Source organism: Homalodisca vitripennis, chromosome 1 (assembly GCF_021130785.1).
Source record: "Homalodisca vitripennis isolate AUS2020 chromosome 1, UT_GWSS_2.1, whole genome shotgun sequence".
Lineage (NCBI taxonomy): Eukaryota > Metazoa > Arthropoda > Insecta > Hemiptera > Cicadellidae > Homalodisca > Homalodisca vitripennis.
The window spans coordinates 57,425,798-57,453,791 of record NC_060207.1 but is presented as its reverse complement, the minus strand read 5'-3'; the positions used below and the strand labels follow the sequence as shown (position 1 = coordinate 57,453,791).

The window sequence follows — 27,994 nt, the reverse complement described above, 5'->3', positions numbered from 1 at the left end:
TGGCCAAGTTCGCACTAAATTCTACCTATCGTAAAAACCTATTTGCACTTATCTCTGCCTGGCATACTGTCATAATCGTATTGCTTTATTAGTTTATTATACTACCATCACACAGTATCCAGTTCATTACATAATTAACTGTTAAGTAATATTTTTGTGTTTACAATTTGACACTGAAAAAAGTATTTACAATCTTTTTTTAAATAAATAAACTATTGATGACACTTCTTTGTTATTTAAAATTACTAAGATTTCATAGCCTTTATTACGTAACAATAATTTTAAAAGGAAGTTTCTTTTTACAATCAATTACATTTTTCGAAATAATGTGTGTTTATTACAAAGTCAATTTAATTTTCATTTCTCAATCAGCCTTATTAGCGAATTGACTCTTCGCTGGGGGTCGGGTGATAGGTTATCGTGCATCAAGTTATGAAACAAAAGTAAATGATATGGAATACAAAGGGCACTGGTAAAACTTCTTTTGAGTTTTTGCCAGCCGTAGCCGGGCTGAAGCGAGGATGGTTTGTTTGAGGTTAAGTTACAGAGCATTAAAGCGAGTTGTATCATCAAATTATAATTTATATCCATGCCTTTACAATAGTAATACATCATGTCTAACAGTTAAATCTATTCGCCTGATTAATACAAGTATAATACGATGTCAATCTACCTCTCAGCCAGGTAAGGTTATTATAGTGAAAATATCAACTAGGACTAACCTTATAGCCTAAACAATGAATGCATGAGCTACAGAGCACAGTGTTACAAAATTGTAGAATTTTCCCCTCTTGATCGATCTTAAATAGTCATGTATTCAGATGAATTTTGTTATTTGGAGAACAAGAAACACAACATGGATCCTCTCAAAATAGCAACCTTCTTTCACAATCACATTTTACTTTTGGAGTTACATTTTGCTCTTGGAACAATGAAAGTTCCAAGTTGAAAATTCCAAGTATTTTAGGGTAGTTAAACTTATTAAAACATGTTTACAAATGTAATGCCAAATACCAAAGCTTTTGCTTCGACGCTTTGCACTGGGATGGCAAGTAGACTTTCGAATTATTTACTGCAGTAGCTGTCCTCACAATCCAATGTCCAGCAGGACTAGTCGCTTGAGTTTTGGTGTCAGCTCACCTGCCATCTTGATGTCTTTGCTCCAGCAGCTCGGAATTGTAACTGCACTGTGCAGTAGGTAGGCATACGTAAGTTGGTTTTATCTATGAGGTTAAAAGCCAACCCGGCAAATCACAAATTTGACATTATTAATGTATTCTACTCATCCTCCTGAACAATAATATATATGGTTTTAGGGGGTGCAAATAACAAATAACATGGTTTTTGGGATATATTCGTAAATAGTTAAGTTTTTAATATTTTAATGTACTGTGTGTCTCGATATCTGTGTACTTCAATGTTATCTGCGGTTTTGACCGATAGCGTATCTGTTATCTGAGCGTTTCAGGGCTGTGGTCCAGTGCTTCACAATATTTCGTGTACTATAGTTTGGATCGAGTGAGTGCGTGTCAATCATGGATCAACTATTTACTAATTCGAAGAATCATTGTGAATTGTGTGTGTCGGAGTGTTTTGTCGGGCGTGTTAGGAGTTAACGTTTTGACCGAAACGAGATTATTTCCTTTTATTGGTAAATGTTCTCTTATTACTGTCCATTTATATATTAATAATGGGTTTTTACATGATTTATTATTTCTTTTTATACTTAACATAAACTTATTTGCATTACTTTTTAGTTTATAATTCTGGTCAACCCCTCTAGAATTTGATATTTTACTGATGGGTAACTATCTTGAGGGATGTTTTTCTTTCTTTGAAATCAGTGCGGGGCAGAAGGTGCTGCCACAGCCTACGCTGATAGCCGAAGGCACTCATTTCAGCCCGATAACAACTAATTCATTTGTAGCTTGAAATTAAGAAAAATATTGGTACTTTGGTTCAAAATTATGTTTATTTCAGTATAATTTTTATTTATATTTCCAAAGATGGCGGTGCATCCGATGACGTCATCACGAGGTTGAATTACAGTCACAAAAGGTCGCTTGACGCCTGACGTGGATATACAACATGAAATATTGCTCCGTTCGTGAAAAGTAGTTCCATTATTGTAGAAACCTTATATTCTTTTGTTCAGTGGGCGTTCCAATAAGTTAATAACACAAAACTCGTATTTTACCGTGCTTTGGGATCATTCTAGAAACATCTTAGTCCACTCAGTTGTGCACCTGATAATGATGTTTAAATGTTAAAAGCCAAATAAAAAAATTACAATAACAAAAATTATTTTATGTAAATAAATAACATACTGTACTGTTGTCGAGAAGCGTTATTCTACTCCAAAGAGAAAATTATTGCAGGACTACCAATATGACTTATTACTTTTGTCAAAAACAGGAAATCTGATACAGAAGTAGTTAAAGACTTGTCCAATTTGTAACAGCACAAAATGAACAACATAAAAAAAATTAAGTATTTCTACGGCAATCAGGGTGAGTGGCCTGTACAGCTGGCCACAGGGCAGGGCGTTTGTCGTATTTTATACCAGCCAGTAGTGTGACAAGATACTATGTTCCGAGTTGAGAGGAACATGAGTGTGAAAATAATACCGTGCTGATGGAGAAACAGCTGCGGTCAGTACTACTAGCCATCTGATTAGAAGCGAACTTATTTTAAAAAGCTCATATGAGCACAAAGGATCAAAATTAGTTGTATTCACAAATACAAACAAAAGTATGAATCTGTGATTTTGGCATCTCATCAGGTTGGTCATTGATGGTTAATCTTCTTTTTTCCAAAAGAATTGGCTTAGACCTGATTTCTCTATTTAAGGTTATTAATGGCTTTATTGATTGCTCTGAACTTATCTGATCCAGGCTTGCCAAGCATCACCATCGCACTGCATCTCACCTACAGTGTAAAAAATACTTTCCAATTGGAGTTTTTGGACTGGTCCTTTAACCCGCAGGAAGCAAGCTTGATTTTGTTTCTGGCCTAATTATCCAGGTCCATGGTTATATATTATTATTTGTTATTGAAATTATTGTTTATTATTTTTACATGCCTACTGTTATTTATATTGATTAAGTTATTAACTTGGTCATTATAAGCACATATAATGTTAGTCAATAAAAGAATAATGATATTTACAATTAGGATTACATGAGTCTATTACTAATACCCCACATTCCACTTCAGTTACAGGTGACAATTCACGATTGACAAACACTATCTGCCTTAGAAATAAATTTAGTATTTTATATAACTTTGCACTGGTACAACATATCACTACATTTTAGAAGAAGCATTTGTTTATAGGAGTTAAAGCTATAATGCAGGCTTCCGCAATAAACAGTCAAAACAACGAATAGAAAGCAATGACAAACTGTTTGCTGGAGAGGTTCATATACTATATTCAAGTGTGTTTGACTTGAGAAGTCTACAGGTAGCACTACACTGACCTTTGTAATATTATAATGATGTTTTGACACATCTACTGTTTTCTTAAAATGTGTAAAAGTGTAAAAACAAGACATATAGCTACATGGTGTTTGTTCATTATAAAATTTTAAATAATTATTGACAATTATCAATAAACAACTAAGGACATGCAAGTGCGTTCAGCATTGACTCTTAAAACATTATGGTGAAGAAGGCAGTTTCGTGGTCATAGCAAAGCGCCCCATTAAGTTGCTGAAGCTACAACATATTTTATATTAATGTTACAGAAACAGGTGCATCCTCAGTCAAGTTATGTAATGTATTATCATCTTTTTTCCACAATTTCTCTTTTCTATTAAAATTAGATTAAACACCCTGCGATTTGTTTCAGATCGACTTTACACGCCAAAACATGAGTGGATTCTAGTCAAAGGAAATGTCGGTATTGTGGGCATATCCCACTATGCTCAGGTATGCAATACCTTTATTAGAAAATATTGGTAATATTAGGTGATCGGGTTACGTGTTGTCTCTAGAGACTTTGCAGATAACCTCTTGAGTTTGTACTGACACATGGAATGCAATGGCACATTGTGTTCTTATTACAAAAAAAAAAAAATATTGAATCAAGTTACAGTGAGGGGCAACTTTTCACTTCCTTGGTTAAACATGTGTTGTTGATAATTAATTAGTTAAATAAAGAAGACATTTCTGACCTTAAGGTCTATTATTGTGCAAGTGAATAAGAAAGATTGAATGGAAATCTTTGCAGTATGCTAAAATGAGTTTTGTTTGACTCAGATATGTGATGTAATTTAAAAGTATTAGCCTGTAAGTATCCTATGTAAATCTTTCATTTGCAAGGCATGTTTCGGTTACATTATGAGTCACTTCAAGCCCATAAGAATTGTAAAGTTAAAACTCACTAGTATTTTTTTACCCTTCTCACAACTTTGTGTCTGGCGATAACCATGCAACTACTTCATAGTTGCTTAAATCAAGTTATAAGGTTTATTGGAAATTTCAATACTTGGGATAGTTTAGTTAATTGGAAACACGTAGATGACACATTTGTTGATGTTAAAGGGGGTTTGTGGTTAGGTTTGTTGGTTAAATACATAATAGAGGAGAATATGACACAACAACTAGGTATGATGAGAGTATTGTAAAGCGGATGTGGAAACACTTCCCACTTAATAGCATTCAGAACTTCTCGAGTCCAATTTGCGGTGTGTGGTCTGGCATTGTTATACAAAAAAATGTTCAAACTTAAATTTCCACTGTGCTTGTTTTGTATTGTTATTCTTAACTTTTGCAAGGTTTCACAATACCTCGCAGAATTTATGGTTGTGCCACGTAAGAAATCAACAAGAAGAAATCCTTTCCTGTTCCTAAAAACAGTTGTCATAATCTTCCGTGCCCACACTGTTTGCATGCATTTCCTTGGTTTTTTTGGGGTAGTGTGTGTACCCCAACTCCATAGACTATAATTTGGTTACGCAATTCACGTTTTCAATTAATCCAAAGTAGCAATCCAAGTTTTGTCTCCTGTAATAATTCGGCAGCAAGTCATCATATTTTTCATAAGTGTCCAAAAATGTCAATCAAGCAGTCATATGCTGATTTTTATGGTTTTCTGTTCAGATTTTCAATTGCCATTTGGACAAAATTTATTGTAATCTAACTTCTACTTGTACTATTTTGTGTAATGAACTTCATGAAATTTTAGGAAAACTAAGTGATAGTTCTGTTATTGTGAATCGGCGATCTTCTTTAATCTTCTCTTAGAGACAATTTCATCATTCACAGTGCTTGACCATCCACTTCATTATCATGCACATTAGTTAGGCCATTTTTAAACCTAATGCACCACTGACGCACTCCACCTTCAGTAATCACATCATTCCCATACACTTCACAGAGTTAGTGATAAATCTCAATTGGTTTATTGTGCTTAGCCAACAAAAATCATATTACCGACCGCACTTTACAACTCATGGGATTTTCCGTTGCATCACATATTTTAAACTGCTATTATAAAACACAACAAGGAGCGACAGTAACCTCTCACTTAGCATGGCTGGATAGCCACTGAACGAAGAAATGCCCTGACATCAAAATGATAGTCTCGTCTCAATGGCTACAGAGTGAAAAAAATCTACTTTCTGGATAGCCCTCATACTTTTCTGTGGGTGATTTCTTTTGAAAAACTGTGCTCCCAAGGACATCCCTGTCTCTTAATATAATCACATTCAGAAAAGGAAGTTTATTTTTGGACTTATTTTGAGAGAGATAAAAGGAAAATTATCAATAAATGTGATAAGAAAAATCATTCAGTTTAGTGTCTCAATGAGAAAAAAAAAACAACAACAAACATACAATATGTACCCTCCACATACACTAAATCTTTTACCTCTATTTGAGCTAAACCGTAAGCTTTCTGCTCAGATTAATCTTTAAGAATATTAGAGAAAATAGATTACATAAATATCGGTGAAGCAGATGAAGCACATAGAACACACACCACCATTCATTCCCTCATTGAAAAATTTTTGATTGACTAAATTCAATTGAATTCTTGATAGCCATATATTTAAACATAGACTTGAGTAGTAGCCCTAAGCTATCGCCACCATTAACATTTGTAATAGTGTACATTAAATAAAGTTTCTTTGAACACAGCAATATAACCATTGTAACGATCTTTAAGATTATATGCTAAAAAAAACTTTCATTTCAAATTCCTTACTGGTTTATTTACCAGTGATAATTTCACACGGTTTTTAAATAGTTAGTATTAAAAGTAAGTGACAATAAAAATCTGTGTTAATTGAAATGATATCATAAGAACCATGCATTTCTAAATGTACCTTCAAATATATTGTCTAGCTTTTTTATATAGGGACATAAAATTCATTGAAGTATCAACATTTAACTAAATATATCTAATCTCCTTCAAATGGTATAATCAATGTAAGATTATTGAAATTCACCATTTTGAAATTATAAATTGGATGTCTTCTCCATATACCTACATACAATTAATATAGTTTTAAGGGGAGTGCAGATGTTTTTGTTGGTGAAGAATTACTAATACTATTGAATTTTATTATAAATAAAAACACATCCTGGTTTTTGACTTTACCATTGATATACAATACAACATCCTCTCCAAATGTTTATGACTTGTTAAGACAAATGAGAAAGACATGAGAAAGACATATAATGTAGTTTATTATATGTTTATATGCATATATACATACATATTAGTTGTGGTATATGTAAACTTTAAAATAAAGGTTTACTGTAAATCAATGCAGAGTAATGTAATTTGTGGAATTAGCATACGGATGAGTGACACAATGCAGAATTTGTATTTTAGATTGGAATTAAATACTCTCGTGCAGTATTATTTTACTTTGTACCAAACAATGGTTGTGGAATAAAGTAGTTCAATATAACATACAACACTACAAGTAACTCTTTGTAAAACTGAAGTAGCCTTTTATATAAATTTGTAATAACGGTTTTGCCATGTGTAATGCAATTATGAATCTTGCAATTAAAAATCTGTTCTAATTAGTTTAAAATACTCCTTGTAAACTTCCCATATCAACTTATTTTGTTTTCAATTTTTCAAAAAATTATGCATTTCAAATTAAAATCAAATGTTTCAGAATGTGTTTTTGTTAAAATTTAACCAAAAACTTGATATCTATATCAGGGGTTATCATGTGGTCAAGCGATAACACGGTTTTCTTTTGATAATTCTGTTCTATCATATCGCTTTGAATGTTATGATGGTCAGATGATGTAGTGTCATCAAATTGATCTTCAAATTCTTAAAAAAAAAATAGGTGAAGCTATATAAAAAACATGGTTAAAACCCCATTTAAATACAAAATAATTAATTTTGTGGTCATAAGTTCTGAATTGTGTGATATTTATTATCTGAATAGCTCCATAGTTCTATCTTAACAGTAAATAATAATGAGGTTATTGAAAGATATAGTATGTATGTTTTCTTTAAATGTTGTGTCTCTTCAAGAACATTGAGAAGTTAAGCAAATACGATCAGTAAAGAGGGAATATCATAGAAATTAAAATGGAAGGTATTTGAAGGTATGTATACCGTGAAGATGTCCAAATATCTAGATCATCTGTCGTTAAAGGGTGATTCTCTCTTAAATGTAAAGTAAAGTAAGTTCTGGCCGATGAGGTCTTTTTGTCAAGCATAATCACTTTTCGGTCAAACTATCATTTCAGTTCAAAAGAGCTAGTTAAAAATGTTTTCAAATGAAAAATATCTTTGGGCAAAAAAAAAAAAATAGAATTAGGACTTTGAAGTCCTCTTTGTCTCTTAACCTCAAGGAGGGAGTTGTTCAGGACTTCCTTTGAATACTCTCTTTCCTAAACAAATTTGGAACTAATTGGTGTATAAAAATGATAAAAATTAAAATTTTGTTGGTAGATTCTTTCCCAATATTTTGCAATTTCGTTATGCAATGGAATGTGTTATCATCTTAAAGACATTTTGATGTCCACAAGAATGTAATATCATATTAAATACCCATATCTCTGGATTACAAAAAGATATAGTTCTAATTCAGTTTGTTCTGAATATCACCTGTTCCGCAAAAATAGAATTCTTACACAATATTTTTTAACATCACTTTTAAACGAAGACTTTTAAATTATATAAAAATATATTGTTTGTTTATGTATTTGTTTTAAGTTAAAGTTTTAGTATTGTTTTTAAAGAAGGTATGTAAAATCTTCTTGTATGGAACAAGTTTATAATGGTGTAAACAGTTAGTAAAACTGATATCCTTGTTTGAGATATGGATGCACAAAAAAGAAACACAAAACTTCTGGAAAAATTATAAAACTCAAGAAAAACGACACATTTTCATAACTGACTTTATTTTAATGATTATCTGCACTCTAAAAAGGGTTGTCTGAGTCTTTATTTTGTTGATAAAGGCTCTCCAGCTTCCTTGTAGCCAAAACCCTGACTATCAAATGATTTTTCTAGCTCAGATGCTGTTTTGCATTGTTCCAACCCCATTGCTTGCCAAGACTTGTTAGTGCTTGTCTCAGAAACAAGCAGCTTCAAGGCAACACAAGTGCTTTATTGCAGCTTCAAGGCATAAATGCTCTGAAACATTTCACTTTTGAAAAAAAACCATCATTGAAGGATGTCTCTGTCTCAAATACATCGAAATGAAGGTCACCCAAGTTTACAAAAGTCTTTTTTGACAACCAAGACCAGATGACATTGTTTATTGACTCATTAGGATTGTGGATTTTTCTATTAAGTCACTTTTGAAGAATTTCTTGTTTTGACAGTTACATGTGACAGATGACAGCAGGAAACAAAAGGAGTAAGTCAACTGTTCGGAAGTAAAATACTGAAACTGAAGTTCCTAGTACTATATGAGCAGGATGTTACATACATACTGTTCTAGTGGGTTTATGAATAGAATAATATTGTGTTGTATCATTTTGAATAGGAAATTCTCACAAAACATTAACAATCAAAAACAAAATGTGGAAGAATAATTTTCACATCTCCCAAGAACTTTGATCTCTTAGGATAGTAGGATTTTGGACATTTGCCATTGTTATATGTTATAAAAAAGAGGGCAAATGTTTGAAATCATATTAACTATTTAAATCATCCATAGTCGATAAAATTGTTTAGCTGAAAAGTGTGATTACAACATTGCAGAACACTTTGTGCTATTTTGTGATCCACATATTATGTGGACTCTTCATGGCAAGGGTATGGAAGAAATGTTCATATTTATCCATGAAACCTAGCCCAGCGAATAGACTAAAATAAGTTATTTCAAAAATGAATCAGTAAAGGATAAAAGAATAATCATCTTGAGAAATGAAATGTAACAAACATCAACTTCTAAAGTGATAACCTCACAAATGGTTTTTTAATAAAAGATAAGACAGGAGAGGGCAAACTGAGATTTATTTCATTTTAAATCTTGCTCGGATTTAGATTTGGCTTATGATAATTAATTATACTTATACATAGTAAAAACTGAGAAAATAAATTTGTAAATAATGAAAACTCCTCATGAGGTTGAAACTACCACAGGGTTTAGCAGTCTTGGTTACAGCCGCTTTCTTCTTTTTCTCCTTAAAATTCCTCCTCTTTTCTTAGTGTCGCTACTATATCCTCAATTAATATAGTAGCTTGTGATCTACTGCATGATTTGCACATGGACTTACCCATCTTACCTGTATGCTGTTGTGAGCCATGAAGCTCTGGGAGGCTAGTGTCATTCTTGAATGCCGTATTTTTCCTTTAATGTCTGTACCTGCTTGATTCCAATAGGCTTTTACGAGATGATAAGATAGTAATTAATAGAATATTGGAGGGGTAAATCATGTTAATTCTAATTGATTCAGCGTGTGGCTAATGGTCAGTGAGCTTGAGTTTATGTGGCGAGTACAGTGAGATGTGCCTTGACTTAAATTTTGAAATACTAATGGAGTCCTCTCCAGTATGGGGTATGCTGGAGGTGGTTGTGTTGGGTGCAGCTGTTGTAGAGAAGAACCATGTCTGATGACCTCGCATTCATGCACCAGTGTAATCATTCCAAATTTTTGAAGCATAGATGAGGACCAAAATGTTCAAGTGTAGGGCAGCACTGTCAGTAGTTTTATAGTTAGTCCTCACTCCAGACTGACAGACCAAATTTGATAGTGGATGGAACTGAGAGAGGGTTGCTAACCATGTTAGGGATGATGCCAATCCTGCTTCAAAACTAAAGAATGTGATTAAACATAACATCATCATACATGTTAGAATTCAATTGAAGATTGAAGATTTGAATGTAGAAAGGGAATGTATATCCAATAAGAAAAATTTTATTGCGTGATGCAACATAATAGAAAACTTTGATTTGCATACCATCATGTTCTGAAAAAATCTTAAATGTAAGTAAGAGTAGCGTGTTCTCAATCTCAAAGTTCAGTATGTCTCCCAGATCAGCTGAGAAGAAAAGTGTGTCTCAATCATAGTTGATGAGACACTTTGTCTCTCATTTAGGTCTTGATGATCAGAGTTTTCTGTTAAAATAACAGGTGTGCTCATTTTTAGGAGTCTTTCACTAGATTTTTGTAAGAGAAATATGATGTAGAGGCTAGTTTCTTGGAAAGGTAAAAGAATTTATAAGTGTTATGAATTTTGTGAATACACTACATACATTTTCAAAAATAAAATATTAGTGTGTGTTTTTACTAGGATTTGATTGTATTAAACATCTTCCATTATAGCCAGGGTAATGGATTCTAGCCAGATTTTAAAAACATAAGTTAGTTTTGAATAAATGCTGTTTTTTGATCAATGAATAACTTGTTAGAGTGATCAGCAATCAGTTTTGAATCATTTCACAATGTATGATACATTGGTTGTGGATTTAATCTTTTAGGCAGACAGAATGATGAATTCCTATAATCTTAAAGCTGCATACTCTTAACAACATTGTGCTATGCTACAGTATTCTCTGTCATATGGGGTTTGTTGACAAAATGATATTTCTGTGAGACAATAGCCACTTCTCTTTTGATTTGCCTTTCTTCCAAGATATTTATAAACAAAATGTAGTGTAATAATAATAACTAACTTACCTATACATTTTTATTCGTCATTCACTGTTCCTAGTACTTTAACTTGTAAAAGACAGTATAAAAATACTAACACTTTTAACAAACAGAGAGCCATGTGTTGACTTCTTTTTTTTGACGGTCTGTTGTTGCTGAGTCAAGTCTAATCATATCTTCATGGAAAGGGTTGGTTAATCCGACATGACAGTTGATCCAAGGGTACTTAATATGAAGCTTACTATAGTTAGATTGAAAATGAATAATTAATCAGCAAGCCTCATCAAGAAACAGACTTGGATGTATCAATTGTTACGATTTTGCAAGTTTATTTTCTATGCTTATTTATTTTTATACTTTTATTGTTGTATCTGTTTCAGGATGCTCTGGGTGATGTAGTATATGCTCAATTACCAGAAGCTGGATCAAAAATTGAAAAACATGGTAAGAAATATTGTTTACTAGCTGATACCCACGGCTTCGCATGCAATCTTTAGAACCGAAGTCCTTATATTACTTAGTAAAATCAATTATAATGTAATATGATGGGAGTCCTATAAAAATTTTAAAACGTAAGTAGGCATTCATCAGGTAGATATTATTTAAGTTCATGGTAAATAGTATCAGAGTTTAACTTAATTATTATATCATGTTTGGCACGTGTAGGAGCATTTCTGGTTCTAACTAATTATATACGTAACATCACAGCTGAATCTGCCTTGTCATCCCGATCAAGAAAACACAAATCTCGGATCACACAGGTCTCGGAAACTTACTTCAGTCAAAAAGGGTATATTTCCAGTCCTTGTCATATATTTCAGGTCTAAGATATTTCCAGTACCATACTAGAGTTTGCCTTGTTGTTCTGACGAAGAAAAAATATATATACTTAGTAGGACCGAGATGCTTACTTCGTTTAAAAAGTGCCTACTTAAGACCGTTTAAATTCACTTATCTATTATGTCAGAGTTTAGCTTGCCATATTGCCTCGATCAAAATACTATATACGTTCGACTATCTAGTTCTCGGAAATCTATTTTTGGTCAAAATCGTGTTGACATAGTTGAGTTTGCCTTGTCCTGATGAAGAAAATACATATATAAGTAGGACTGAAAAGCCTATTACGACCTAGGAGGAAAACCTACCTACCTACTTCTTATGTACTTTCGGTATAAGGGGGAAAAATCCTTATTAAGGTTATGCAACATTCCAAAATAATTGTTATTAAAGTTTTGCGTTACACTTGTTTTTGGGAGCCAGGGAAAGAACAGGAAATGAATGAATCGTTGAGGCATGTTAGTATTCATTTCTCTGTTTTTCCATAAGCCAATGTTAAAATGTAAATATCATAATGTCAAGGAAGCCCACCAGCTTAAAGTAACTTATGTGAAGACATTCATAACTTTGTTCATTAATGTTAGTTTTATAACAGTATTTAATGCATTAGATGATTTTAATTCGTCACTGACGCAATCTGGAGTAAAATTTATATATATTAATGTTTTATTTATTATCTGCATTACACTACCGATCAAGCATTGTTTACTTAGTATTGATAAAATTTCAATGTAAACATATGTTTCAGAAAGTTTGTCGAACTATAGCTGTCAACAGCTGTTTAGTGCCAGTTTAATTTGAATTATGAAATAAAAAAACTACAATTTTTTTTAATTCCAAAATATATTTCAGATAACTTTTCTTAACTTTTTCTTTATAAAAACCTTCCTCGGATTTCAATGGACATTTTACAAAAAAGAATTAACCGAATTGGTCCAGCCCGTTATCGAGATTATCGCTTATCAACACATTTCGCCATTCATTTTTATTTATAAGAAGATTCAGAATTTTTTACATATTGTTTCCAATTTTGTTTTTGTTCTTGGGAATGCTTGATTACTCGCGATAAATTCTGATAGATTTAACTAAAACTATCATCTCATAATGTCCTAACACTTTCTAAACAACTATGTGTAACTAAACATTTATTAGAACATTAAATCATTGTCTATTGTAGACTAATATGCCTGCTAAATTATGTGTTTAATGTGTTTCATGTTGGTCATTGACGGTGGACATACATCATGAGTGCTGCTGTACAATATATGAGACAGGTTAAAAGATATTTGTACATGACTGCATGGTTTATGGTGTTTTGTGGTTTAGAATTGAATTCATTCTCAGACATTATGACAGGGCATATTCTGTGAATTGGTACAAAAAATACACCACACGATATTAAATGTAATATTTTATATTAATTTTTTTGTGTACATAATGTATTGGTTCCATTTTAATTAATTGCTTTAATATGTTCAAATACAAAGAAATTTACAGCTTTTTTACATATTCTATATTCTATATTCATTTATTTTAAAATATTTAATGCATATAACATGAACAGTTGTCAAAATTACTTCATTTTTGATTTATTTAAAAATAAATCTTGAAGAAATAAATGGAATACGTGACTAATTAAATTATATCACATAATAAAGGATTAACACGCGAGAGATCGCACTCACTTCCTGGACGCGAGAGGTCGCTCGACGGCAAATTGCTCACGCTTGTCTTTTACTCAAATTGCAGCTTTAATTTAGTGAGAAAAGTTAAAAAAAAAAAAAAAAACTGTGTGTTGTATCTATCACTGTCTTTCAGTAATGTACTAATAAAAGTAATTGGGCATTTAAGTTCTAACAAAGAGAAATAATATTATGATACACTGTATATTTGGGTCGGAATTGGTGACTTTTTGGTACGGGAAAAGGTCGCGTGTGAGCAATTTGCCACAATAATATAAATTAGGCTTTTAAAATGAAACATTTTATTACAATAAAGTATTTTATTATGAGGGAGAAATACATTTTATAATATGTATATTTCCTTAAAAACAAAAAAACTTGCCTCAAAAACGTTATAATGTAATAAAATCAATATTTAGGCAAAAGATTACTAATTCAATAAATATTATGTACAAATGAAGAAACCTATTTTATATAAAAGAAAAATTATAAATGTTAACGAACAATTAAAATTTCTTTCTAAGTTTCATAAAAAGTTAAAATATAAAAACCCCTAAATTAGTACAAGTTTACTAATTTTGTTTCAGTGGACATTATTGTCTAAGCTAACTGAAGAAGTGTTGTCTGTATTCGAAAAAACCAATGTCTTTAGCTTAGTCAGTGTCCATAGCTTCATCTGCATCGGCACATCGGGTACAGGTGGCTTTTGTGTGTTCTTTACAAATCGGAATTTGGGCAGGAGCTGCAACTTACAGTAGTCTTCCTGTTCTTTCTTCTAGGACAAATTCTGCAGTATGGGTATCTTCCCGCAGCAACCGGTTGTTCAATCTTTATCCTCTACAGGATTTAGTTTGAAGACTTCCATTTTTCTATTTTTCATTTGCCGTCCAAATGTTATACTGTGGACTTGCCCGAGTTTTTAGCCTGGTCAAGGATGAGTTGTCGTCCCAAATTCATTAGAAATGATCGCCGAGGGAGAACCTTTGCTTCTTCAAGTGTCATATTATTTGATTTGTGAATTATGTAGGCGTTTATACCTCCAACATTGGAACATGAAGAAAAACACATGGTCAATGGCCAACGATTTGATATTCTTGATACACTATACTGTTTTTGCATGGCATCACAGACATCTACCCCACATTTATATCTGTTGTAGAAGGTGATTATAGTAGGCTTTTGGTCTTCTCCACTGTCTTGATCGATCTCATCTGTCTCATGCAGGTTCGGAGAGTAAAAGAACAAAATTTGTTTTTCTTGGGTTTATATGATACCAACGCTGCATTTTTTGTAAATGCAAACATCGAGCTGTTGATAGGTCTTTTGATTTCTTTTGGGTCTGATGTTAGTTCTTTAGGAATCTCTTTTTTATTTTTTCTTATAGTTCCAACTATAGTTAGATTTTTTTCGAGTAAGTCTTGTGCTAGAGGCAGAGACGTAAAGAAATTATCACATGTCATATTCCATCCCGTATTTGCAATGGGTGTTGTCAGCCTGTTTACAATGGCCCTAGCAGAGTTGTTTAGTTCGTAGGGGTCCTTTTTTTTGTTTTGAAATAAATACTTCCAAGTTGGATGTGTAAAATGTCTTGGAATCAATCATTGCCCACACTTTTATGCCAAACTTGCCAGGCTTTTTGGCATATACACTCTGAAACTAGACTTACCTCAAAAAAGTTGGGTAACATTTCGTCAATGGTGACGTATTCACTATGGCTATAGTTTGTTTGGCATAAGCGTACAAATTCAACAGATATCTCTCTCATGCAATAAAATTTGTCAACCGATTTCCTTTGTCGGCGACCTTCTATCTCTCTGTCATCAAAACTAACATATCTTAGCAAAAATTTTAATCTGCTACAACTCATGGTTTAGCCTGAATATTTCAACTCCATGACCATCGATATTCCACAAATCAAAAAATGTTCTGATGGCTAGAATGAAGTACGCCTGCTAGGTAAAGTAGGCCTATCACTGCTTTTATTTTTCTACTACATTGGTTTTCCCTTGCATCCCTTTCCCGGTTATTACTGTCCTCTGACCTCACTTATTTTTTGGTTAGTATATGTGACAATATTTTCTATAACTTCAACAGGGTAAAATAGCATCCAGCATTCTAATTCTGTTTTTAGCATGTCTGGCATTTCTAATAGCCCTGGAAGCTGGGTAACAATATTTCACATTCTAATGCGAGTTGGTCTATTCTGTGGCCTGTCAGAACCAAATGGTAGGGTTTGGGAGTATCCCTTCCACTATACTTAGGATTAGTAATAATTTGACCTGGTACTGGTAAGTTCTGCTGATCGTCAACATCCGGTTCACCTTCAGCTTCACTGTCTGCAGGTAGTTCTTCATTGAAGCTGTGTTCTGAATCACTGTTCAATCTCGAAATCCCTTACCAATTCATTTTTCATCTATATCACTTACATCCGAGTCATTCACACCTAATTCACTTGAATTTCAGCTCTGAAACGGATTCTAACAGGTCCATAATTCTTCTCTGTTCTTCAAAATTTCATTTTTACACAATATAACTAAATCACATCACAAAAACATTAAAATATTGAAGATTTTAGAAATATTTCCAATATTCGCAGATTTAACAGAATGCACTACGGGAGAGATCGCGCGAAAGGCATATTGCCGCGGCGGGTGCAGAGCTACAACAAAAATTCCACCACTCGCAAACAAAGCCGGCGACAGACTAACAGTTTTCAAGGTCAGGCGCAGGGATGTACTGGGAGGGATAAAAACGAGACCCTGTTATCCTGGGGCATCACTGCAAACGAAATTATAAAAAAAGCAAAAAAGGTGCGTCAAACTGCCGCGGGCACGATCTCTCGCGTGTTAAATATTATTAAATTGTTTTGTCAATGTCATAGGTAAAGAACAAGATTGAAAACAATACTCTATATGTATGCATGAACTATGGGTCTCTTCAACAACTTTCCCTGGACGTATGAAGTAAAGTTAGTTTATGAACATTATTGAATATCGTGTAAAATTTGTTTATATACCATACCATAATTTGTTAATTGACCATACAGTATTCTCTAAGCATTCAATGAGAGGGCCAGAGGCTGGTGTAAGATTCACCATTAAAAGCATTTCAGTTTCCTGTTGTGAATTCTGCAATATCGTGTATATACAGTACTGTGTATCTCTCCCATCTTATTCACCATTCAATGACTTCTCTCCGATAGAGTGTGTTGTTTACTGGTAAAAAAGGTACACATCAATTTGAAACTTTACGATCTACAATTCTTATTTTAAGTAATTAAGTCTTGTTAATTCTCTCAAATAAAGTTGAATTTCTATTTTTAATAATTAACTACTTGAATGATTTTACTAAATAAAACCCCAAAAGATTAAATTTTTCACTAATTTGTGTATCGAGTTGGCATTTTGTGATTTTTAGAATTTGTCATTATTATGTTGCAGGTGTTAAATTCTGTGTTATGATTTTCATCACCTGACCACTGGGTCCGCAAACTTATTTCTCAAGTGCTGTTTTACAGTTCGAGTTACGTCTACTGTAACATTTTTAGAGTGGATTTAAACCCACTGAGAGCTCTAAAATTGAATGAATGTTTCCACAAAATTAATTGATTTGTGTTGACTAGACGAGGTTGGAGCGCTTGAAAGTGTGAAGGCAGCAAGTGAACTGTACTCACCCGTCTCGGGGACAATCTTGGAGAAGAACACTGAGGTGGAGGATAAGCCGGCACTCATCAATCAATCGTGTTATGATAAAGGTGAACTGTTATTTTTAATATAAAAAAGATGATTTGTTGAATAGAATAAATGTTATAAATGTTAGGATGAGAGTAAGACTGCCCATAAAGTGTCTGTCTGAAGTTCCCATATAATTCAAAGTATGAATTTGAGCATAATTATATTGTTGTTTGTGAGAAAGTATAAATATGTAAATATAAGAAAGTTAATCATCAAAATGTTTGTAGGATCCAAACGTTTGGCAATGGATTAGATTACTGCTAAAACTAAAAGTAAATTTATATTAACCCTCCGAGTGGCGAAAGACGCTGCAGCGTCTATTAAATCTCGTTCGCGAGTGGCAAAGACGCTCTAGCGTCTATTAACGCAAGCCTCTCTTGTTCCGGTATTTCCGATGTTATGCCGCGACTTAAACGCTATATATTAGGTATGGTTAGAAAGACCAGATTCTAAACTTTAATTTGATATAGTATTTAGATATGCTGGTACTAATGGAACTCTTACAAACGATTCATCCACCTACTGTACTACCTCCTGGACCAAGTGTAGGTCTTCTTCACGGGATTGCTTATTTACCAGACTTTGTGCAGTATGTGTACACACCAAAAAAGGGGGTAAAAGTCACTTCTGGTGCCCAACTTGTAATTTTGGGGTTCATAGGGAGTGTTTCCCCTTACCTGGAACATTATTGGAGGCCTCTCAAACCAGGAAGAATGATGAGGAATGAGGTTGGCTCTGATACTGACTAAAATGCAGTAAAAAACGTGTACATAAAAGTTTCGATCAGCAAATAGTGCGTTGTTTTTAGGAATAATACATATAACGGATACATATTTTTGTTCAGAATTAAATTTTAAACAAAATGGCTATTTTGGATTTGTGTTAAAAAATTAAGTTTAGGAACATTTACTCAGCCTAATATAAAACAAAAAAAATTTGAATTTTTATTTTTGGAATTCAACCCATTGGTTTTTTACACCAATCCAACCAAGGTAAGTGTTTCATATTATTACCATTCTACTCTGTGTGTTATGAAGTTTAAATCGATGTATGATATGTCATACTTATATAATATACAGGATTTTATATAAATTTTCTTTTGCGAACATACAAAATCAGTAAAAATGTCCCGCCACTTGGAGAAAAAAGTACCGCCACTCGGAGGGTTAAAAAATGTTTTGTCTCTAAGGCATTGGATATAGAGTTATATTAGTTTCATAGGTGTATCCAGGGGGAGTTTTGAGGGTTGTAACCCTCCCCCCCCCATTGATACAAATATTCAAGGTATATTTTAACTTCCATTAAACTGAAAGTATACAGTGTATCATAGTTGAGTTTTGTTTTGATATTTTAACTATAACATCTGACATATAGTAAAACACAAGACTCATGCTTCTTAATTTTTCGGAATGACAAGTCCATCTGCAACCTGTTGGGGTTGGCAAATATAATACATATATCACTTCCCGCACTTCGGGTGAGAGAGACAGCGAGCAATGGCTATGAACGCCTACCAGTTATATCTTTGAACGGCTAATTTGTAATAGTCTTAACATAGTTCTCATCATTTTCGTTGTGGTACTAGTCATGTATTGTGCGTACAGTCTTGTGTTATTAATGAATACAGATTGTGTTAGTGCTAACAAAAATAAAATAAAAGTACAAAATATCTAGATTGTTGACTTGACCATTTAAAAATATTATAATTATTGGGTTTAATTTTACTTGCTGTTACTGTTACACATCTTCTGTATTGTTTCAACCAAAATTCTGTAAGACTTATACAAAATTATATGATTTTCAAAGTTGATGTTTTATAGTTGACCTTAGTTAGTTGAATTAGTTTATAGTTGACGGTGTGTGTCAATATATTTCACAAACACAAACAGTCTGTAGAGACTGTGGAATTTAAAATGCCAATATATCCTTGTGGAGTTTGTACAATAGGGGTCAGATATAAAGGAATATTTTGTAATGGCAATTTGTAAAACATGGTACCATGCAGACTGTGTCAACCTATCAAGTAAGGAATTGAAAGATCTCTCAAAAAAGACTCTACAAACTGGATGTGCAAGAAATGCAGCTCCTCACAGATATGTAGTCCGAAAACGCAACTCCCTGTACAAATGGAAATAAATAGCTCTAACTCTTCAATCCAAGAACTTGAACAAAGTATTATGGAACTTAACCCAGAAAAATACTGAAGACAACTTACTTGCAGCTGCTGCTAAAAATTGGTTCTGCATTGTTAGATGAGAACAATTTTTTAAAATCACAAAATACCAAACTAAGTAGTAAGCTGACCAACATGGAGGCCAAAATTGAAGAATTAGAAAACTGTGAAGAAAAAATATATGTTTGCCATGGAAAAACTTCAAGAAAAAAAATGCTGAACTGGAATCACAAGGAATCAGGGATAAAGAAAATCTTCTCAAAGTGCAAAGTATTTTTGAAAGACCATGACAGAAAGCAAGCAGAACTTCTCAATAAATATGAATTTAAAATAAATGAACTCGATAAGGAAATTATAAATTTGAAAAGAAAACTCTCAAATAGGCAAAACTTAAGTTATAAAGAGGAAAAGTTGATGAAAAACGCTGAATCCCAAACAGAACATAACACCAAACTCAATAAATTCGACCCTTCCTCTCTTTTCCACAGAAATAGGACTTCTAAGGAAAAATCAGAATTTATTTGAAGAAAAACTCAAAAATTTTGGAAGCAGAGGTGAAAAATCTGGCAGACAAGGAGGACAAAACATTACTAAAAAACAGTGGGAAAACAAGGAATTCTACACCTTGCCGTACCCCTCTTAAAAAACCTTTTGGGGGAACAAATAATGCTAAGAAAATCCAAAACAAATTTAGTATTTCCTTACAAGTTCAAAAAATGAAAAAACCTCAAAAACCCAACCCCCACAATCTATACAACCATGTATGATACCAGCATATCTACTCAACAGAGCTCGGAAACCAATAAGGAATCCATGCCTTTGATCTCTAATAACACTAATAAGATAGACAAACTCCCCCCTACTTCTGCTAAACTCCGAGACAAAAATGAAAGCATAGAAGAATTTTTTAATAAAAATCTAGCCAGTAAATCACATCTAACCAAAATCAGCCTGGGAAAACCCGTCAAGATCCAACAATAAAACTCTCGACTAATGCAACAACAGGGAGAATCAGACAAACTCCGTCAAAAAAACTGCACAACCAAAGTCAAACTCCAACTGAAGAACTGTCCAATACTACCGAATATGACAATTATGACAGTGACTCCAGCAACATTGCAGGATCACCTTTTTTATCACCAAATAAACTTGTTAATGTCCATCCAAACTATCTCATTTTTTAGAAGAGGAATCATCAAAAAAAGAAAAGATACAAAACAAAAATATTCTGGAACAAAATATTAGTGTAGCACAGCAGAGAGATCCAGGATCATCACACAAAAATATTTTTAAAAATCCATCAAGTCTCCTCATTCTGCATCAAAACACACAAGAAAATTTCAAATAAAATTAATAGACTTCAACATCTAGTTCAAAAAATTAAGCCAAAACGAAGTGATTCTGACAGAGCATGGTCTGTCTTAAACGAGACCAAATAGAAAACACCGTAATCACAGGATACTATCTCAAGGCCCACTTCTGTAGAACAGAACATAGGAAAGGTGGGGTTGCTATCTATGTTGACAAAAACCTTGTGAGGCATACAGAAGAACTTATTGTTGTCCAGTTCTGCAGAGAGATTACGCTTGAGGCTGCTCTGATCAAAATCAGGCTTAAACAATCAGTTATCCACATTCTTGGTACATACAGATCTCCTAACGGAGATTTTGATTTAGCGCTAGAAACAGTGTCTAATATAATCACTAGTACAAGAATAGACTACTATCCTCTGGTCATAATGGGGGACATAAACGTTGACATTTTAAATCCTGACAGAAGAAGTACTTTATTATTAGATGAGACTCTGGCCTCTCATAATAGCAAGAGGGTACAACTTCCAGCAACCAGAATTACCCCAACTACACAATCCTCTATCGACTGGATTTGTTCTAATATTGACACTGAGAAGCTTGACACAAAGGTTATCCATGCTGGCATCTCAGACCATACTGCCCAAACCTGTGAGGTCAACTTCGCAGTAATACAGGATAATCCACTCAGAATGAGTCGCTGCCTCAGAAGAAAAAATCTTCAAGAGCTCAAATGCATACTTGGGGAAGAGAACTGGTCAAACATTTCTGCAAACTGAAGATGCTGACGAAGCTTTTGAAAGATTGAGCTCTACTCTACGACTTGCCATGGATGCAGCATGCCCTCAGAGGAAATTTAAAAACACGCCATAAACTAAAACCTAAATATTTTGCTGACCAAGAAGCCAATAGACTAAAGGACAGATACCTGATAGCCCTTAGTAAAATATGAAATGACAGGACTATTGATGACAAGGAAGAGTCAATAAGATGTAAAAAAACTATGACCTAACGACTGAAACTCCTCAGAAAAACAAGCGGCATCAGACCACATTGCCCGTGCCGACAATAAATCCAAGGCTATGTGGGAAGTTATAAACACAACATGGTCCAAGAAAGGAAAGTCAGTGAACGAAATAAAAGCTAGAAGTTAATGGAAAAATCATTGACAACTCTGTAGAAGTAGCAGACCATCTAAACTCTCACTTTTTACACATAGCTGAAAAAACGTTAGAAAAAAATAATGAATAATAAGAACTTTTTTTACCACCTGTACAGCCAACACTTCAACAGCTCATAAACCTTCGAGAAACAAATGAAAATGAAGTCAGAACAATCATTAACAACCTCAAATCAAAAAAACTCATCAGGTTTAGATGAGATTTCTTCAAAAATACTCAAATTTTGCCCTGAAGAACTTGCACTGCCCCTCGTCGACATATTCAATAAGTCTTTCAGAAGTGGTAAATTTCCTTCAGCTCTAAAACTATCAAAAGTGTATCCAAAATATAAAAATGGAAGCTACTTAGATCCCAGTAATTATAGACCTATCTCTCTTGTATCCACTTTCTCAAAACTGTGCGAAAGAATTGTTCTCAGAAGGCTACTGGACCACTGCGAAAAAACATAATCTACTGACAAACTGTCAACATGGCTTTACTAAAGGCAGGTCTACCACCACTGCAATAATAAAAAATGGTAGAGTCTCTTATAGATAGTATTGAAGAAGGGAATTTAAACTACTGGAATTTTCCTAGACTTTAGTAAAGCGTTTGACTGTCTTAGCCATGATCTCATCATCCGGAAACTGGAAAACTTAGGAGTAGCAGGAACAGCTAAAAAATTGGTTCCAAAGTTACCTTGGAGGACGAAAACAACTGGTTGAGCTAAGCAAAACAGAAAATGGAATATCCAATTATGTAAGATCTAGTCTCCTACCTGTAAACCGAGGTGTCCCCCAAGGATCTGTTCTTGGACCAGTACTCTTCATCCTTTTCACTAACGACTTACCTCAATACATTGGTGATGCATGCTTAACCTTGATGTATGCTGACGACACAACCTTGATGTTTAGTGAAACCTCAACTAAAAATATGGCAATCACATCCTACCTATCCCTCAAACATGACCTATCAGTACTGTCATAAACAATGGACTTAGCAGTAAACACTACCAAAACTGCCCAAATAGCTTTTGGAAGGAGATCTGAATGTGTGCCATGTATACCAGATGTTGCAATGAATGACGAAGTTCAAGTTTTTGGGCATAACTCTGGATAAAAACTTATCCTGGACCTCTCATGTAGACAAACTCTGTGGGAAGTTAAGTTCCAGCCTCTATGCAATTAAAAAACATCAAAGCTTCTACTGATGAAACAACTACAAGAGCTGCTTATTTCGCTTTGTTTGAGGCTCACATAAGATATGGTTTTAGTAGCATGGGGAGGAACATCAGCTGGTCAGATTCAAAGGGTTCTCAAAAAACAAAAAACTGCAGTCAGAACACTTGCAGGACTGCAACCACCAAACAGCTGTAGAGAAGCCTTTAGAACCCATAAGATCCTCACTATCGTATCACTATACATTCAAGAAACTGTGATGCACGCAGTAAGAGAGGGCCTACCAAAGCGGGTGAAGTTCATCAGTACAACCCTCAGAGATACTAACTTTGTATGACCTTCCAGCCCACCGACTGTCACAGTTCGAAAAGAAGCCTACATACATCGGGAGGAAGCTTCACAACCACCTGCCATCAGAGCTGAGAGACAAAGGAGAGAATGAAACTCAAACCAGCACTACACAAATGGCTTGCTGACCGCCCGTTCTACTCCATAGAAGAATTTTTTCAAAGAGTATTTGACATTTAAATTTTACAATGTAACCTTTTATATCATAACAAAACTTTATATTTTGTAAAAAAAAAAACACTTGTAGTTTTCTACTATGACGCTAATACTGTTCTCAATGAGCATGTTAATAAAGAATTTTGTCTATTGTCTATTGTCTATTGTCTATTGACCTATGTATAAAAATAAAATAATGAACTTTCAACCATCCAGTGGTGAACTTCCGATATATCAAGGTTATGGAATAACCCATTTAGTTTATTTTAATCAAATATTCACATAAACTGTAAGTTCAAAATCAAAGTAAAGAAATATCATGGTAATTTAAATAATATCTGAGTTGAAGTTGGTAATATTTTATTTTACACACTATAACAGTTAGTTTACATCAATTTTAGGTATAAAATATAAACAAATAAATAATAACAATATAGAATTGGTGATAGTGTTCTAGGTTACCTTCAAAGGGTTGCCAATAGCAATAATCAAGCCCATGACATGGTAAAATTTTACTCTAGCAAGAAGTTTTATGTTGAAACTTCTTTAATTTATTATAGCTGTTCATTTTTTGGGTACTTGATATACAGGGTGTCAATTAAGTCTGGAACCTCTTTTTTAATTTTTAAACCACAATATAAAAAAATACCAAAGTTCACACGTGGTTATTGGTGATAGTAACGCATACATCTGCCCAATTACCGACCGGATAATCCCTTTGGGGGACGGTCCACAAGGAGTCAGACAAAATTCTTAAATAGCAGCATAGGTCAAGTTTGGTATCAAATTAAAGGTCTTACTTAGCAGAGTACAATGCCGCAAACCGGACTTCAAAAGGTGGATTCATTCAGTAGTTATAGCTATTTGAATTTTTAAAACAATTGAACAATGTAAATTATTAAGTATTACAAGTAAACACCAATTTTTTAAGTACCTGTGATCAAAGTAAGTGTTCAAAATGTTCCCCTCCCATCGTCTGGCAATGTCCTAGGTGGTTGTAAAAGCCATCCACTGCATTTTGAAGGTAGTTACGAGGAATATCTTGAGCTTCTTGGACTATGAGATTTCTCAGGTGCGCCAAATCTCGAGGCTTAGTACGATAAACTTTATCTTTGAGGTATCCCCAAAGAAAAAAAAATCCAGCGGAGATAAATCAGGGGAACGAGCAGGCCACTCTACTGCACCATGTCTTCCAATCCATCTGCAAAGGAATATTGTATCCAAGTATTCTCTAACAAGGAGAGCAAAGTGTGGTGGCACGCCATCTTGTTGGAAATAAATTCTTTGAAATTGTCGACCAAGAGCAGCTTGTAGTGCAGGAATTCTCATTTTGGAGCATTGCTAGATACGAGTCACCATTTAAATTACCATTGATAAATAATGGGCCCATAATTTGATTTCCTGTAATACCTGCCCAAACGTTAAGTTTCTGTGGATGCTGTGTATGACTCTATCTGCCACTTTCACATTCTAACAGTAGTTGTGTTATTGGTAATAATTATTGATTTCTGGCTTCGATTACTACATTGTCAGATGATGGGAGGGGAACATTTTGAACACTTACTTTGATCACAGGTTACTTAAAAATTGGTGTTTACTTGTAATACTTAATAATTTACATTGTTCAATTGTTTTAAAAATTCAAATAGCTATAACTACTGAATGAATCCACCTTTTGAAGTCCGGTTTGCGGCATTGTACTCTGCCAAGTAAGACCTTTAATTTGATACCAAACTTGACCTATGCTGCTATTTAAGAATTTTGTCTGACTCCTTGTGGACCATCCCCCAAAGGGATTATCCAGTCAGTAATTGGGCAGATGTGTGCGTTACTATCACCAGTAAGCACGTGTGAACTTTGGTATTTCTTTCTATTGTGGTTCAAAAATTAAAAAAGAAGTTCCAGACTTAATTGACACCCTGTATAAAATGTAATTGAAGTTCTCATCTGTTCATTTCTAATTTTTGATTAAACAATTTTGGCTAAAAGATAATTTTGATTTGTCTTTCATCTCTTTCATTGAACACTTTATTCAAATTTTCAACGCTTCTTTATATTTTTCTTTCTAAGAATTATCAGTTTTCTTTTGTTAGGTTCAGCGTACTATGTTGTCTATACCATGCTCCCCTGTCAGATCTCAGGTTGATGCCTGTAATAGTTTGTCTAAAACCTCAAAAGTAGTATGATGACATTAAAATCACCAAACAATAAAATTATTTATCGTCAATTTATATTCATGTACATTCATTAATTATTACAATAGTTATTAACTAACCACTATAACAATTTTATGTTACGCTTTGTGTATGAAAACCCAAAATTACACAACCAAAGTAATGAAATATCGTGCTTTGAAAATAATATTAAACTTAAAGTTTATATTTGGTATGGTTATATTTGTTCATTGCCGAGGTTCTATGCGTCTATGTGCAATGCATGTAGTTGACGTCAACCGCTCAGCCACAGTAAAAAAAAAGAAAAACCATTACTAATTTCTTGTCTTAAAATTTGTGTAGTTGTATACACAGTAAATATGTACTATTTAAAAATACATGTCAATTTATATCCCAATATTTTTTACCAGGAGTGACATGGTTTGAAGTAAAAAAAAAAAAACATTTAATTGTAAATACCTATTATTTAAGTAATCCAAATATACGCCCATATCTCCAAAGTAAAATATATGTAAACAATATGTATCCTGGAAGCTCATATTAGAACGTATAAATTCTAGGTGGGGGATGTGTCTTATAGTTCTCGAGTTAATAGCCATTTTTGTGATCCTTTGTTATTCTCATTAATACAGCGTAATTTTCATGAAATTCTTTTGTGTTATCGGTGGTCCACTAAAGGGTAAATTTTTGCTTATATTATAGTTGTTTTTTTAGATATAAAATAATAATAATGCTCTCAGACTGCTGTCAAGTTTTAAATATTATTAACATATATCAGCCCCAGGTAAGGGGTGGGAGGTTTCCCTGAAAATTTTGAGTGATAACTCCCCCCATTAGATCATCCTAGATATATGTTTTGGTTTTCAACAAATATAAGACAAAGTTAAGACTAAAAGTATTGAAATAGATAAATATGTACACGCTAAAAATAATTTAACAGAGTACAAAATCATTAATATTGAATTAAAAACAAACAATTTCCACAGCTGAACAATGTCTGTATAGTATAGAACAAGTGGTGTTCAATATTCAATTCAACATTTCTAAAATTGATTTTGTTAAATTTATTAGCAATCCTTTATAAATAAACATTTGTACTTTATACTACATTTTTGTACTTTATACTATTTTACTATTTAAATATTTTTTATTAACTCTCCGACTGATAATAAGAAACTCCCAGAATGATATATTGATTTTCGTCTTTGCGCAGCATATTTTTCAGATATTTTTTCAAAATATATGCTGAATAGTAAGTAATAAGTGTTATAATAATGTTGTAATTTTCTTCAACAGAAAAAACTTTTCTTTCTTTTTATATTTGCGTTATCAGTGCAAACAACACAAATTCTTCAGTTTTTCCAGGTAACTATGAAAGTAAATGATCACCATTACCATTTGGATCGTGTGTTGCATCTTCCTGGATGGCCATTTTAACAAGGATCACCCATTTCAGAACATAACAATCTATCATAAACAACTAGCCTACATAATATACCTAGCAACAGTAGCTACAAAGAACGTCAAGGCCGAGCAAGGTGCCAACCGTGCAGTGTAGTCTACCAGCTGTATGCTGCACGGCCTTTGAATCGATATCAGCTGACAACGAATAATATTACGATATAAACTAGGCCTATATAAAAGGAATTTGTATTTATGAGTAGAGGATTCTACTGGTGCAACTTACACTTACATAGCTTACACGGTTTTCGAGTAATAATAGAGTAAAGTTGACCAACGGCTGTACCGTCTTTATCAGTTCACAAGCAGTAGTTCAGTACGTCTGTGCTGTCGGTCATCAAAAGTCTGAGGGTTAAAGAAACCTCAATCCTACATTTGGTAACGATTTTTGGATCATGATCCATCAATGTAATGTTATAATTAGCTGATTAAGGAAGTAAAAATTAAAACAGTTGATTTTTGTGACTAACTAATTGAAAAGTACAGTAATAAATAACTTTTAAAGGATAGTCGTGTTCCTGTTGTTACAGGCTGGCTCTTCAAAGTGGAACTAAGCAACCCAGACGAGCTGAAGGAGCTCCTGGACGAGACTAAGTACAAGGATTTCTTAAAAACAGATCAAGAGGCTCATTAATAACATTGTTTGTAAATCTTGTTTATAGTTTTGTTTGATAATAAATATGTAGCTAATACCAA

At 33.5% G+C, this 27,994-nt stretch overlaps 1 protein-coding gene across 1 annotated transcript; it reads left to right on the top strand.

The window, feature by feature from the left end:
- The first annotated feature begins 366 nt into the window (after positions 1 to 366).
- LOC124362123 (glycine cleavage system H protein) lies at positions 367 to 27,994 on the top strand. Its single transcript, XM_046816339.1, has 5 exons — positions 367 to 684; positions 3,851 to 3,930; positions 11,466 to 11,529; positions 17,227 to 17,358; positions 27,829 to 27,994. The coding sequence occupies exons 1-5, from the start codon at positions 522 to 524 to the stop codon at positions 27,930 to 27,932; spliced, it is 543 nt and encodes a 180-aa protein (XP_046672295.1). The 5' UTR covers positions 367 to 521; the 3' UTR covers positions 27,933 to 27,994.

Bases quoted from the DNA above. Each gene is read 5' to 3' on its own strand.
- LOC124362123 (XM_046816339.1), top strand. From the start codon at position 522: ATGGTTTGTTTGAGGTTAAGTTACAGAGCATTAAAGCGAGTTGTATCA. The intron at 3,931-11,465 runs GTATGCAATACC...TATCTGTTTCAG, and splicing joins GCATATCCCACTATGCTCAG to GATGCTCTGGGTGATGTAGT. The intron at 11,530-17,226 runs GTAAGAAATATT...TGTGTTGACTAG, and splicing joins ATCAAAAATTGAAAAACATG to ACGAGGTTGGAGCGCTTGAA.